General features: G+C 54.7%; 1 protein-coding gene across 1 annotated transcript in view; it reads right to left on the reverse strand.

Moving 5' to 3' along the window:
• Nucleotides 1–15,049, reverse strand: part of LOC103010859 (uncharacterized) — a 97,625-nt gene that overhangs the window by 8,993 nt on the left and 73,583 nt on the right. Inside the window, exon 4 of the mRNA XM_057542673.1 lies at nt 5,317–5,366. Within this exon, the coding sequence (XP_057398656.1) occupies nt 5,317–5,366 (50 nt within the window). The remainder of the gene's footprint in view (nt 1–5,316; nt 5,367–15,049) is intronic.

Genomic DNA, 15,049 nt, shown 5'->3' on the forward strand with positions numbered 1-15,049 from the left:
CTGAAACTATAAAACTCCTAAAGGAAAACATAAGGGAAAAGCTTCAAGACATTGGACCTGGCAATGATTTCTTGGATATAAAACCAAATGCACAGGCAACAAAAGCAAAAATAGACAAATGGGGCTACATCAAACTTAAAACCTTCTGCGTGTGAAAGGAAACAATCAACAAAGTGAAAAGGCAACCTAGTGAACGGGAGAAAATATTTGCAAATCATATATCTGATAAGGGGTTAATATCCAGAATATATAAAGAATTCCTACAACTCAACACCAAAAACCAAATAATCCAATCCAAAAGTGAAAAGACATTTCTCCAAAGAAGATATACAAATGGGGGGCGGGGGGATGAGGAGGGTCCTCAAACTGAGCCTCTTCAGACATGACCCCCAGGTCAAGGCTGTTTCTCCTCGCTCAGACTGGGCCCCCTTCCCCTCCACCCCTGGCTGCCCCCTCACCCTCCCGGTCCAGCCAGGCCTGGTGGTGATAGATGCTGTCCCAGAGCAGACATTTCAGGCAGCTGCCTCTCCCGCCGCCCGGCAATAATGATTAATGCTCAGCCTGCCAGGAGCCCATTCATCACGGCCACGCCACAGCCCCACGAGCCCAGGGCAGATGGGCTGCACTGGGGCCTGCCTGAGTCCTGGCCCACAGAGTCTTCCCAGTTCCCAGCCAAGCCAGAGACCAAAGCCTCGCTGAGGGGTGGGGCCCGAGTGATGGCCGCATCAGGAAAAGGGCTTTCTGCGGCCCTCACCACCTCACTCCTGCCCCTTCCTTTCAGCCTCCAGGGAGGGACCTCCAGGGGCAGCTCTAGGGGATCAGATAGAGCTAATGGGAACAGCACCCCGTGTACTCCTTCCCAGCTATGTGGCCTTGCAGACCTCATCTTCTCTTCACAGCTCAGCTTCCACATCTGTAATATAAGAACAGTAAGAAGCTGCCGGCAGGTTCAGTTGAGGTGATTTGTATCACATGCCCCCCTGAGGCCTGGCCTGCAGCAGGGCTGGGGCAGGATCCTGACTCCTTAGGCCTTGCGGGGCTCTCCTGGGACTGCCCACTGAGCAAAATCAGAGCTGGGCCCCACCACCCAGGTCAGAACCCTGCCCCACAACTGCATAGTCACTACACCCGCTTCGGCCTCAATTTCCGCAGCAGCAGAATAGGCATAATAAAATTATCACTAACCCATGCTTGGCATACAACATCTTAGCCACTGATCATTTTTATTATCCCAGAGCACCTTCCAGCCCACCTTCGGCACCCCCCTCCTGGCAGGTAGGCTGGGTGGGGGGCTGGACAGAGTCATGGGAGGCCTGTGCAGGAGAACAGGCTGGGCCCAGGCACCAGGCTCCGATGTGGAAAGCCGCCCCCAGATGCCAATACCGTAGGAGGTGTCAGGGAGCCGCCCCACTGCCCCAGTTTCCCAGAAGTGTCCAGCCGAAGTCGGGGAGCGAGGAGGACGTGCAGTCACACACGCACATCCAGGACCACGCATGACCACTGCCCGGGACAGCCAGAGCCTAGCACTACAGCCCCACCCGTTCCTGGTGCCCTGCACGCCCCCCAGGGCAGAGGACACAGGTGGGTTCAATCCCACCACTGCCTCTTCTCTGACTTGGGTCAACTCACCTTCCCCACACGGGCCTCTCTTTTTCGTATGGCAACAGGGCTAGCGACATCCCTCTCCTGTATGAGGAATGAACAATGCTACGTGTGTGAAAACTGTGCCAGGTGCCTGGCAGGTGGCATGTGCCAGGTCTTTCTCCTTCCCCTCTCTCCTCCCTGTCTCCCACCTCCACCTGCCAGGCCTTTCAGGCCAGCCCCGTCATTATCACTGCTGCCCCCCTGAGCCCCATTAAAGCAGCCTCCCCATCTCCTCACAACTTGGATTTCACCCCTCTGTGCCCATCTCCACCCTGGTGGCTGAAAGCACCAATCACCAAAGCAGGGACAAGCTGCCTCCACCTCACAACCAGCAGTGCCCCCGGCAGCCTTCAGTAATTGATACCCAGAGGAAGGCAGCAGAAAAGAAGCCAGAGCCGCCGCCCCAACCACAGCCACAGGAGCTGGAGGACAGAGATACCACTGGCTTCAGCTGCAGCTGGCTCTGCTGCCCGCCCCACCCATAAGAGCAACCGGCCACCAATCCTGGCAATAATAATAGCTCCACTGACGGGGTCCTCACCACGTGACAGGCCATGTTTAAAGGCTTCTCATGCATCATCTTATCCAATCTTCCCAACATCCCTGTGAGGAAGCGACTGTTATGCCCATTTTACAGATGAGGAGACTGAAGCACAGAGACATTAGGAAACTTGCTCAAAGTCACACAGCTCACAAGCGGTGACAACAGTATGAACCCAGGTGGTCTGACTCAGAACTTGGGCTCTTAACTCTATACTTTTCTGCTAAGTCCATCCCCCAGCACCACAGAAATGCCCACGACCGGAGATCTGGTGGGGAGAAGGGAGAAGGCCATGGGGTCTCCCTTCTGTGTTGAGCTGACTGAGGTGAAAACCAAGGAAACAGAGCAGTATTTGAAGCAGAGACACTCTGACTTCTTAAAGCTGAAAATTACACCCCCAAGAATAGGATGTCAATTAGGGCATAGGCCTGACACCCAGCCCCATCATTCCCCTGTTTTAGAAATGAGGGCAGTCACAGCTTGGGTCTGCATCTCAGACCCACATGAAAAAGGCCAGTGAACTCTGGCAGCAATGATAGAGTCAGGGTGGGTGCCTGGCAAGCCCACCAATCCAGCCAAGACCCTTTCCCCAGGCCTCCTGGGCTCTTCTGGGTGGGCCCAGGCCTCTTCCGGAGTGGCCCTCACACTTCTGGTCCCCTCAGATGAGTGTACACCCCTTGGTGCCCACATGTGGCTTCACGTGGGGCAGAGCATTGGCCAAGGCTGGCCACCACCCACGCCCAGCCTTGACTGCAGATGGAGCCCGTGCCCTGCTGTGACCTGCGGACCTGCAGCTCCTCCTTCTGCCCCTGGACAGATGCTGTTGTAACTGTGGCTCCCAGACTTGCATAATGCCTCCCCGCCAGGCTCCCCATGCACCACACACACACACACACACACACACACACACACACACACACACACACACACACTCTCTCTCTCTCTCTCTCTCTCTCTCTCTCTCTCTCTCTCTCTCTCTCTCTCTCTCTCTCTCTCTCTCTCTCTCTGATCCAGCACAGGTTTCTTCTATTCCAAAGATTTCTCGGGCCATCCCGCAGTCATAAATAATCAAACATGCATCAGATGCCAGTTCCAGGTGTGCCATCATCCCTTCAGGTCTGTGGTCAGCCTTGTGGATCTGAACCTGCCCTTCCCAGCCTACCCTTAGTAGCATCCCTGCTACTGAATCCCACGTCTGGGACAAGCGCCTGGAGCTTGCTCTCAGTCAACTGAATGGGGCTAGAGCCCACTCAGCCACCCAAGGGATGGCTGGCTGGGGAGGGCAGCTAAGGGCAGTTACTGTGGGCTAGCTCCTAAGGGCGGGGACAAACTCTAAGCAGAGGGGCTGTCAGTGTGCAGGCACAGAGGAGAGGGAAGTGGGTCATGTCTAGGAAGGATAGATGTGCCCCGGAGAGGGAACCTGAGAGAGCAGCCAAGTGGCTTCAGCTTGCAGCCCTGCTGATTGTGGCCTCCTGGTCCGGACAGGAGTCCAGCTCCCACCCCACATGCCACGGCTTCTCTGGAGGGCAGACCCCAGCTCCTGGGGGCCTGGCCAGGGGACATGGTGGCCAAAGGTGTGCCCTCCAACCATGCCTCTCCCCTTGGGAGGCCCCAGACTGGGAGGAAAGGTGCAGAGTATTGGAGAGTGATACATAGACTGTGGGACTTGGAGGGAGAACCAGAGCCAAATCCTACCTTGGCCACCAGGGTCCATCCCCACCTCTCAGCCTCAGCTCTAGGCTCCTTTCCACCTCTAGGAAGGGAACAAACTGCTCCCTCTCATGAGTTGTTGGTAAGATTAATGAGCTAATTAAAGTGTGAAAAATGTTTCTTGTAGACTTAAAAGAGGTGATCAACCATGGCAAATTAATAACAATTAACACCCCTCCTCCAGGCAGTCTGCCTGGATTGGGTCCACTGGGCACAGTTTTCCCTCGCAAGAATGGTAGGAAGCCTGCGCCGGCCTTTGCAGGGGTGTCTGAGCCGCCATGGGCTGCTCTTCTCTGTTCCCCAGAGTCCTGCAGACTCTTCCCAATAACCAGACCCACCCCGTGCCTGGCCCTGGGCTCTGTGTTCACAGAACTCAGTCCATGAGGCAAAATAACTGGTGTGTCTTTTAACATTTACTGAGCATCAACTGTGTGCCAGCCTCTGTACCAGTCCTTCTCCATACAACATAATGCCCGGAAGGATACACTGTGAGGAGCCCCCTTTCAGAGATGAGGAAATGCGGAGGAGTGGGTCGCACAGACAAGGGTGAAGCCACAACTCCAACTGGTCATCTCAGTTAACCCTGTCCTGGGCTGTGTAGCAAGGTTAGGTTGCCAGACGAGGGTGGAGAACCAGGGAGGCCCGCCCTCAAGTCCCCCACTGCTCCCCACTGGCTGCTGCTATCGCTGTGAAAGGCTTGGGGGGGAATGGTGCCACCTCCCCTACTTCACACCCCTCTGCTGCCTCCTGCGTGTGGAGGCGAGGCTGACTCGGCAGACACACTTGGGCCCCCTGACGCCAAATTAAAGCCAGAGCCCTCTTAAAAATCATCCACTCAGCAAAGCCTCCTTGGAACTGAAGTCCGAGGAGACACAGGAAGCTGGGGGGAGGGAAAGCGTCTGCCCGAGACCTGCTGGGGCCTGCCCGTGCAGCCCCTCATCAAACAGTGTTCCCCAGACCCAGGAATCGTGTTCCCAAAATGCTCATTCATTGCAGAGCACGGCCAGGCCCCCAAAGCCTGAGCTCGACCACCTAGAGCACCTACAGCCTAACTTAGGCCCTGGCCTGCCCCCGACAGGCAGGCCCACCCCCCTGAGTGGCCCACAGCTCTGCCCCCTGCTCAGTGAGGGGCCTCCAGGGTCCCTCCAGGGTCTCACTCCTGGCTGGTGCTTCCGCCAGCAGCCCCCAAACCCCAACAGCGCCCATAACCCTGACCCCTCAGACCAAGGAGCCATCCTCCTCTTTTCTTCCCCAAAGCTGATTCCCAAACCCTTTTTTTCACCCTGCAACTCAACAGGACCCCCAGGAGCATGGCTGGAGGAAGGCAAAGGTGGGCTCCAGGAGATAGAAGAGGAGAAATGGTGGCAGAGAGGGCCAGGGCCCAGCCTCATCCACCAACCCAGACAGCCGCTGCTGCTTACCTCTCGGGGGGCTTAGCGTGAGCGGGCTCAGGGCCTCTTCAGAGGGACACCTGCAGAGAGACAGCAGAGAAGGGGTGAGACCGCAGTCAGATGGAGACCAGCAGACTCCTCACGCACAGGACCCATCCAGCAATCAACCCCACCAAACCTCTGCCCACGGCCGGCCGGCCGGCCGGGGACAGAGGGAGCAGGAGACTGGGCAGCCAAAAGATGCCAGACTCACTCCAGGGAGTCAAGAATGCACTTTCTGTAAAGCAAGTGCCTGGCTGCAGCTGGCTGGGGAGGGGCCTCAGGAGGGATGGAGCTGGGGGGAGGGGTGCTCCCTGTGGCAGGCCCGAGTGTCCATAAACAGAGAGCAGCTGTCTCCACCTACCCATACCTGTGGGTTCTCTGGCCCCTGGACACACAGGACTAAACCTCAAATTCTCCCTCCTGAGGTCAGATGTGGTGGCCACAGGGAGCACCCAGGCCCTCTCCTTCATCTCCAACTGGGACCTTGACCTGGTCATCTCAGCTTTGTCACTGGCTCGCCCCATGACCCTGGGCTGGCCCTTCCCCTCACTGTGCCTTGATTTCCTCATCAATACCAGTAAGTGCATCAGAGTTACCTGGAGGGCTTATGAAAACATGGCATGCTGGACCCCACCCCCAGAGTTTCTGATTCAGCAGGTCCAGGGTGGGGCCTGAGAATCAGCATTTCCAAGAAGCTCCCAGGTGACGCTGTTGCTGCCATTTGGGGATCACACTTTGGGAACTGCTAGTCCAGATGTGTCTGGCCTGCAAGGTGCATAGTCTACACCCTCAAGGAGTTCATAGGCTGACTGAGGAGACCACACTCATGTGCACACACGGCTGATTCAAAGCAGCCACAGCAGGTCAGCTTATATTGAATAGATCCGATAGGTGTGGGTTATGGGCCAGGGCAGTCATGGAAGGCTTCCTGGAGGAGGTAGAGACTAAATTTACTATTTTTACATATTGTAGTCTTATTACTATACAAGTAATACAGGCGTACCTTGTTTTATTGCACTTCACAGATATTGTGGTTTTTACAAGTTAAAGGTTTGTGGCAACCCTTCATTGAGTAAGTCTGTCAGCACCATTTTTCCAACAGCATTTGCTCACTTCATGTCTCTGTGTCACATATTGGTAATTCTTGCAATATTTGAAACCCTCCACCAGCAAAAAGATTATGACTCACTGAAGGCTCAGATGATGGTTAGCATTTTTTTAGCAATAAAGTATTTTTTAATTAAGGTATGTACTTTGTTTTTTCAGACATAATGCTATTACTTAATAGACTACAGTATAGTATAAACATAACTTTTATATACACTGGGAGACCAAAAACTTCACGTGACTCACTTTATTGCAATATTCACTTTATTGTGGTGGTCTGGAACCAAACCCACAATATCTCCAAGGTGTGCCTATACATGAAAGCATTCTCTTGTTAAGAGCTTCAAATACAGATATTTGTAGGGTAAACACGCTCTCACTCCCAACCACGTCTCCAGAGGTCCTGACTGCCCGGCTGGTGTGAAACTTTCACTATGCATTTGCACAGACATGCAGAGAGGTGCACAAGTGTTTACACAGAGAACAAACCTGCAGTTACGCGCCAGAGAGTATGGTCTCTATGCTGGTGTATAATCGCGTTCCTCACTTAATAGATTCTGGAGATCTTTCCCTGTCTGTACATAAAGATAACAATAATCACTGCTTGTACTCACTGAGCACCTACTATGTGCCAGATACTGGGTTGAGCACTGTATGTATTAACCCATTTAATTCTCATAACGACCCCCCAAGATGGGTGCTGCTGTTAGCCTAATTTGTAGATGAGAAAACCAAAGTGCAGAATAACCTGCCCAAGAACGCCCAGCCTAGGGAGTGGCTGAGCCCATGAAGCGCCAGTGTCTGTGCTCCAAACAGAGCCCCACTATGCTCGGTGCTACATGGAGGAACTCCACGTGGTGAACATACCCTCACCTATGTAATCAGACCTCCCAGGATGAGTACTTAGGGGGTTCCAGTTTCTTATTTCAAACATTGCTGGAAAAAAAGCCCGCCTCTTTGTACACATGTATTTCTAAAAAGCAGGTCAAAAGGTATACACATTTTAAATTTTGATACTCACTGCCAAGTTGTCCTCCAAAAATGCCTGTGCCAATGCCAAGCTGACCATTTCCTCAGGTGAATGCCTACTTAAGAACAATTCCCATTTACTGAGTACCTACTAGGTGCCAGATCCAGTAACATCTGGGTTGTCATCTCTATTTTGCAGATGTGGAACTGAGGCTCAGAGAGGTTAAGTTACTTGCCCAAGGTCACACAGCTGGTAAACAGCATATCAATTTGCCTCAATATTATGAAGGAAGAAAGGGAAGAAGAGAAGGAGGGACGAAAAGACAAAGGGAGAGAGGGAAGGAGATTCCTCAATCCATGTGCCCTTCCATCTTTCTGCTCCCTTTAATAGCAAAACTCAAGAGCTCTCTCTACTAAGTGTCTCAGTCTCCACTCCCTCACCTCTGGCTCTCCCTCACTCCCTCTCCAATTGTGTTTCCATCCCCATCATCCCACAAAACTGCTCTTTATCAAGGTTCCCAGAAACCTCATTTTTGCCAAACCCAGTGGTCACTCTCTGACACAGCTGACTGCTTCCTCCATCAGGAAACACTTTATCTCTGGGCTCCCACGACCAGCCTCTCCTGGTTGTGCTCCCAGGCTTTCCTCCCTTCTTACCCCACCAGCCTCCAAACATCCGAGGCCACAGGGCTGGCTGGGGCTCTCTGCTCTCTCCTACGTACGCATTCCCTGTTGGGTCGGACATGTAGCTTTAAATCCCAGCCACGCCCCCAGATCTCTCTGCAGCCCCAGCCCTCTCCTGAGCACCAGCTGCGTGTATCCACAGGCCTATTTGTCATCTCCACTTGCTCATCTAACAGACCTGTCCAAAAGAGAACTCTTAATTTTTATCCCCCAAATTATATCTCCCTCAGCCTTGACTCCTCTCTTTCTCACCCCACACCCAAGCCATCAACACACCGTGTCAGTTCAACCCCGTAAACACATCCAGAACCTGCCCGCTTCCCCGGCTCATCTGCTCCCGCCCCTGTCAGCCCTTGCCTGGATAATTGCAGCAGCCTCCTGCCTCTCTAGGCTCCCTGATCCCACCCTGGCCCCAAACTACCAGGGCAGCCACAGGATGGTACAAATGGAATCCTGTCACTCTCCAGCCATAGCAAGAGGTTTCCACGGCAGAGAGAATCAAGTTTAGACTCCTCAAAGCCTACCCACTGCTCAGAACTCACCTTCGACCACAATCTGGCCCCCTCCCACACTGGCCAGTTTCGGGGACTCTGTCATTGCTGCTCCTGCTGCCCAGAATGCTCTTTCCCCAGACCTCCCTATCACCCTGGTCAAGTGGGACCTCCTTTATCTTCCCTGGTCATCCCCATGCACCCCAATCTCTCCCATCTTTCATAGACTTTATCCCTACCTGACATTATCTTGCTGATTTAGTCCTTGTTTCTCATGGATCTCCTCATCATAATACAAACCCAGTAAGGCAGGGAGGGACCGTGTCCATCTTGTTCAGCTCTATATCCACCTCTCACTAGGTGCAGTACTCAGCACATAGCAGACACTCAGTAAATATTTGTTGAATGAATGAACGAATAAATGAATGAAAGAATGAAGAGGCAGAGGCAGCTCTATCTGGCTCCAAAGCCTGTGGTTCTATTTTCTACACAGTCTGCTGCCATATGAAGTGGGAAGGAGCCGGAAGGCACACCCAGCAGGGCAGGACCCTCTGAGCAAAGGCAGGGAGGTGGGCACAAAGCTGGGACAAGGCCAGCTGGAGTGGCGGATGCACACTCAAGAGCAGTGGGGCCTGAGGCCTCCCTGGGATGCCAAGCCCAGCAGCCCCGCCCCAGGGGGGAACTGGGGCTCTCACACCTGCCAACCTGTCCCATTCAGGAGGGAAACTTGGGGGGCAGCCGGCAACTGAGCATGACTGGCAGGGGGCCAGGATGCCTGCCAACAGCTGGCACTGCTGCCTGGCAGCCAAGTAATCGTGTTAGCCAGCGGAAATTGGTCCAGGGAGCTTTTTCCTTCGCCTCCCGTTTTCCTTCTCTTCCCTTCCCCCTTGGAGCTGCAAGACTCGGAAGATTGATCTTTGCCTGAAACGGAGGAGATAACTCGATATAATGAACTCCACTGTCCCTTTTGCTGTTTGGAGCTTTTAAAAAATTTAAAAGGGCTAGGGACAAAAAAGTTTGTCCTCAGGGCTCTCTGGGGCTACACATCCTCCCCTGGAAGCCCCCACCTCTGCTCATGCCTCTGCTCATGCCCCTCTCCCAATTCTCTATCTGCCTCCTTCCTCCTTCTTTTTCCCTTGGGATGCCTTGATGGAACAAAGGTTAAAAATATCCCCTTTCTCTTGCAGGTTTTAAAAATAATTTCATTGAGGTCAGGGCTGGATCCGCCAATCGCCCTGCCTCCCACTGTCCCGCCCCTGTGGCTGCCCCCCACTCCCCAGAGTCACCAGCCAGCCTGGGGGTGACAAGTTGGCTCAGTCCACCTGTTCTCAAAGCATTTCCAAAGGGAGCCAGCGAGGCCCAGCCTGCCCACTGAGGGGCTGCCAGAGATGGCTTTTGTTCCAGCAAACGGCTCTTTAAAGAGCCGCCTAATGACACACAAAGGAAGCACAGCTTCAACTGGGACCCAGGTTTTGCCCCACCTCACTGGAGGTCCATGCCTCCCCCTCCCCAATCAGCCCCACCGTCCAGCCTGGGACTCATGGCTCTGTGCCCCTACATACATCCACATAATCAATCAACATTTATTGAGCACCTACTCTGTGCCAAGCATTGGGCTGGGAGCTGGGGATGCAGGGGACAACCAATCCCTTCTGATTCCTGCCCTCAGTGGTCTGAAAGCCTGGTGAGCAATCAGTGGTCACACCGGTGGGGAGGCAGGGGGGAAGCCCACTCCACACTGGGCTGAGGGGGCTCTGAGAGCAGGGACAGCGGTCAGGGAAGGCTTGCCTGAGGAAGTGTCCTTAGAGCAGAAATCTACAGGACAAGTAGAAGATCATAGGGCACAGGGTGTGGGTGGAGGGCTCCAGGCATTACAGGGAGGGTCTGCTCTCAGGAGGATGCCACCCAATGGGGGTGGGGGGAGGAGTTCTTCCCCAGGGCTCTCCACCTGCAAAGGGAGGCCAGATCCCATGATTCCCTACCTGGCATTCAAGGCCCTTCCTAGCCTGGTCTCTGACCCCAAGACCCCCTCATCTCCAGCCTCCCCCTTCAAGGTGCAGCTCAAGTGTTGCCTCATCGGCCCCAGGGCAGGAATTTCTGCTCCCTCTGGGCTCCTACACCAGTGCTCCTCCCCACCCCAGCCTCCTGCTGGATGTTACAGGCAATGCTGAGCAGTCTCTGTGTAGCCGGAGCCCCGCACAGAGCCAGGAATGTGTGCCAAGTAGAAGGGAGCAACTGGGGACGCCATCAGGTTCTGACTCAGATCAGGGACGGCCGAAGGCATCAGAGAGAGCTTCCTGAAGAGGTAGGTCAGGGCTCTGAATAAAGAAGGATTTGGACAATATAAGGGGGGTGGGCGGGGGATCCAGTAACCAACAAGGACCTACTGCATGGCACAGGGAACTCTGCTCAATGTTATGTGGCAGCCTGGATGGGAGGGGAGTTTGGGGGAGAACGGATACATGTATATGTATGGCTGTGTTGCTTTGCTGTGCACCTGAAACTATCACAACATTGTTAATCTGCTATACTCCAATATAAAATAAAAAGTTTAAAAAGTAAAATGAAAAAAAAAAAAAGGTGGGTGGGTGGGACTTCCCAGGCGGTCCAGTGGTTAAGACTTCACCTTCCAATGCAGGGGGTGTGGGTTCAATGCGAGCTAAGATCCCACATGCCTCAGGCCAAAAAACCAAAACATTAAACAGAAACAATATTGTAACAAATTCAATAAAGACTTTAAAAATGGTCCATGTAAAAAAAAAAAAAAAAAAAAAAAAAAAAAAGGGGCTTTCCTGGTGGTCCAGTGGTAAAGAATCTGCCTTCCAATGCAGGGGACGAGAGTTCGATCCCTGGCGGGGGAACTAAGATCCCACATGCCGCAGGGCAACTAGGCCCACGTGCCACAACTACTAAGCTCCCGCGCCTCATCTAGAGAGCCCGCATGCCGCAATCTACACAGCCTACGCACTCTGGAGCCCATGTGCCACAACTAGAGAAGAGAAAACCCGCACGCCACGGCTAGAGAGAAGAGACCCGTGCGCCACAGCTAGAGTGAAGCCTGAGTGCCACAACGAAGAGCCCACGTGCCACAACGAAAAGATCCTGCATGCATCAATGAAGATTCTGTGTGCCTGCAACTAAGACCCAATGCAACCTAAAGAAATAAATATTTTTTCAAAAATTAAAAAAAAAAAAAAAAGGTGGAGGGGATCCAGGGCAGCAGAGACAGAGCAGCTCAGGGAAGGCCCGAGGATGTGGGCACTCAAAGACTTGAGGCCTGCCTAGGCTGATCTCTAAGCTGCAGCGCTTAAGAAGTCAAGTTGGAGAGGGGGAAACTGAGGCTCAGAGAGCAGCTGCTTCCACTAGGCTGTGCAGCCAGGCAACAGGCAGGCAGGATGCTGTCCAAAGGTCCTTAAGCAGTCACTGCCCACCAGCACCCATTTCCAGCACCCTCGACCCCCACTAAATGAGCTCACGGACTAATACTCAGGCAGCTACCACACCATGCGGCCCATGGAAGGAGGATGGGAGCCCGGAGAGCCCAAACCTGAGCTAGGGAGGCAAGAGGTACCTGAAGTGGTTCTCTGAGATGTTTGCTGGGCTAAGAAAGGCACTCCAGACAGGAGTCATCCTGGGCAAGGCCCCAGAAGAACCTCCGCCAGATTTGCTTCTCTGCCCACACCCAGGGTTTCTGGCCTGGCTGGGCTCTTGGGAACATGGGTCAGCCCACTCAAGCCCGAACCCTGAAGAAACCAACCCCTTCCCCGCCTACCACCACATTGCCCTGAGAGGCTGTCCTGGGAAACCCCTAGCCAGTCTCAGGCTTTCTGTCCCCCACTTTTGGCCCTGAGGTCCCAGCCCCCTTGGGTCAAGGACACAGCAGAGGCTGAGGGTTCTTGCCCAGGAAGGCCCCTGACTACCCCCTCCAGCATCCCCCAGGCGGCCCCGGAAACCAAGCCTGGCCACCCCAGAGGGGCAGGCCACGGCCCCCACAGACTGCAGTGTGGCCAGCCTCTCTCCCCAGGGCCCACCACCGCCAGGAAGAAACAGAAAGGCCCAGCCTGCCCTTGTGGTTCTGCAGGCGAGTGGCTTCCCGCCTCAGCTTCTCCAACACGGCCCCTTGGGGCTGCGGGCTCTGCGGGTCTCAGGCCGGTTGGAGGTACAGGAAGCTCAGTGTAACCAGCCCGGCCCCGCTGCTGGGGCTGAAGCCCTGGTTCCACACAGACCAGGGAAGCTTCACCCAGAAGGTCCAAACACAAGGCTTCCCAAGACCTCAGCTGAACCAGAGAGGAAATCAGGGTTCAGACAGAGGGGGAGAGAGTCTGGTGGGGGAGAGGGGCAGAGAGCGGCTTGGGCCATACTCAGTGGGCAGAGCCTGGATGTCAGACGGATGGAAATATTGGGCATCACCCTCTGTGCCCAGTAGCTTCATGGGCTGAGCCAAGCAGAGGAGTAGGGCCTTCAGCCAGTTACTGGCAAATGCAAGGCTGGACAGAGGGGCCACTCCAGGGGAGCCAGCTGACCTGGCTGAGCCCCCCAAGCCCAGCTCGGGCCAGGCCAGAAAAACTGCCGCTGGGCATGTGTGGAGCTGAACATTCTTTCCTAAGCCTCTGAGGGGAAAGAAGGCCTAGGCTGGTCCCCTGACCACGGCCGTCCGGCCAGCCCAGCCAGAGCTGCCCCTCCCTGTCACTGTACCCGCAGTCTTTGGGAAGCAGAGTCACAGCAGACAGGGTCTTGCAGAGCCACCATCTGGGTGGCTGACATAGCAGCTTACCTACCCTCCCAGCAGCCCTATGATGGGGCTGTGAGCATCCCCCTTACAGAGCGGAAAACCGAGGCCGAGTAGAAGACACAGAGAATCCTGCTCCCAGCCCAACAATGAGAGAAAAACCAGATGATGGGCAAAATCATAACTTTTATCCAGCCCATCAGAGAGCTGAGGTCACGAGGCAACCAGGGGAACCAAACTGCAGAGGGTGACAAGCTGCTCCAAGGAGAGTGGGACACACAGGCGGTTTCACCTCTGGCAGAGTCAGGAGGAAAGGGTGCTGTCAAAACAGCAGGTGAGGGGCTTCCCTGGTGGTGCAGTGGTTAAGAGTCCACCTGCCAATGCAGGGGACACGGGTTCGAGCCCTGGTCAGGGAAGATCCCACATGCCGCAGAGCAGCTAAGCCCGCGTGCCACAACTACTGAGCCTGCGCGCTAGAGCCCACGAGCCACAACTACTGAGCTCAAGTGCCACAGCTACTGAAGCCCGTGTGCCACAGCTACTGAAGCCCGTGTGCCACAACTACTTAGCCTGTGCGCTAGAGCCTGTGAGCCACAACTACTGAGCTCAAGTGCCACAGCTACTGAAGCCCGCACGCCTAGAGCTTCTGCTCCGCAACAAGAGAAGCCACCGCAATGAGAAGCTCACACAGCGCAACAAAGAGTGGCCCCCGCTCGCCGCAACTAGAGAAAGCCCGCGCGCAGCAACGAAGACCCAACACAGCCAAAAATAAAATAAAATAAAATAAATAAATTTAAAAAAATTTTTATTTATTTTATTTATTTTATTTTTGGCTGTGTTGGGTCTTCGTTGCTGCGCGCGGGCTTTCTCTAGTTGCGGCGAGCGGGGGCCACTCTTCATCGCGGTGCGCAGGCCTCTCACTGTCGCGGCCTCTCTTGTTGCGGAGCACAGGCTCCAGACACGCAGGCTCAGTAGTTGTGGCTCACAGGACCAGTTCCTCCGCGGCATGTGGGATCTTCCCAGACCAGGGCTCGAACCCGTGTCCCCTGCATTGGCAGGCAGATTCTCAACCACTGCGCCACCAGGGAAGCCCAAAATAAATAAATTTATTAAAAAAACCCAGCAGGTGAGCAGAAAGTAGCTACAGGTGGAGGAAATCGCAGGGGCTGAGTGTGGACCAGCATATGACCATTTAGATCCCACGGTCCCAGACAAAATGGGGGTTGGCCCTCCCCACCAGCTTGTTTCCACAGCACCTCACAACACTCATGAGAAAGCGTGGGGCACAGTGGGAGATGGAAGAAAGACCCCTCAGTGTGTGGAGAGAACACCCAGCTGCCTCCCCTCCCTGCTGACCTGGCTGTCCCCTCCGTCCTCCCCAACTGCCCGCCAGCCTCCCCTGCCAGGAGGGGTCTCAATAGGGGACTTGGGCAACCCCTTCTCCTCTCTGGGCTCCTTCCCTTGTCAGTCACGTCCATCACGACCATCACCTTCGCTACGGCCCACAGGGTAATGAGAGTGGGCCTGCGGGGAGCCCAGGGACCAGGGGAGGGGAAAGAGAGCACCAGGGCCCACACCTTCTCTGTGAAAGGGGGAGCATGACCCCGATACCCAAAGCGGAGTTGAGGGGCTGAAAGGGCACGGATTATTGGGGGCGGGGGTCAGAGCCGAGGCTTCCTAGCCTCAGGCCTGTGCCCTGTGCCCTTCCTAAAGGAGCCCCGGCCAAAGGAGGGTGGGCAGG

This window comes from Balaenoptera acutorostrata, chromosome 3 (genome assembly GCF_949987535.1).
Source record: "Balaenoptera acutorostrata chromosome 3, mBalAcu1.1, whole genome shotgun sequence".
NCBI lineage: Eukaryota > Metazoa > Chordata > Mammalia > Artiodactyla > Balaenopteridae > Balaenoptera > Balaenoptera acutorostrata.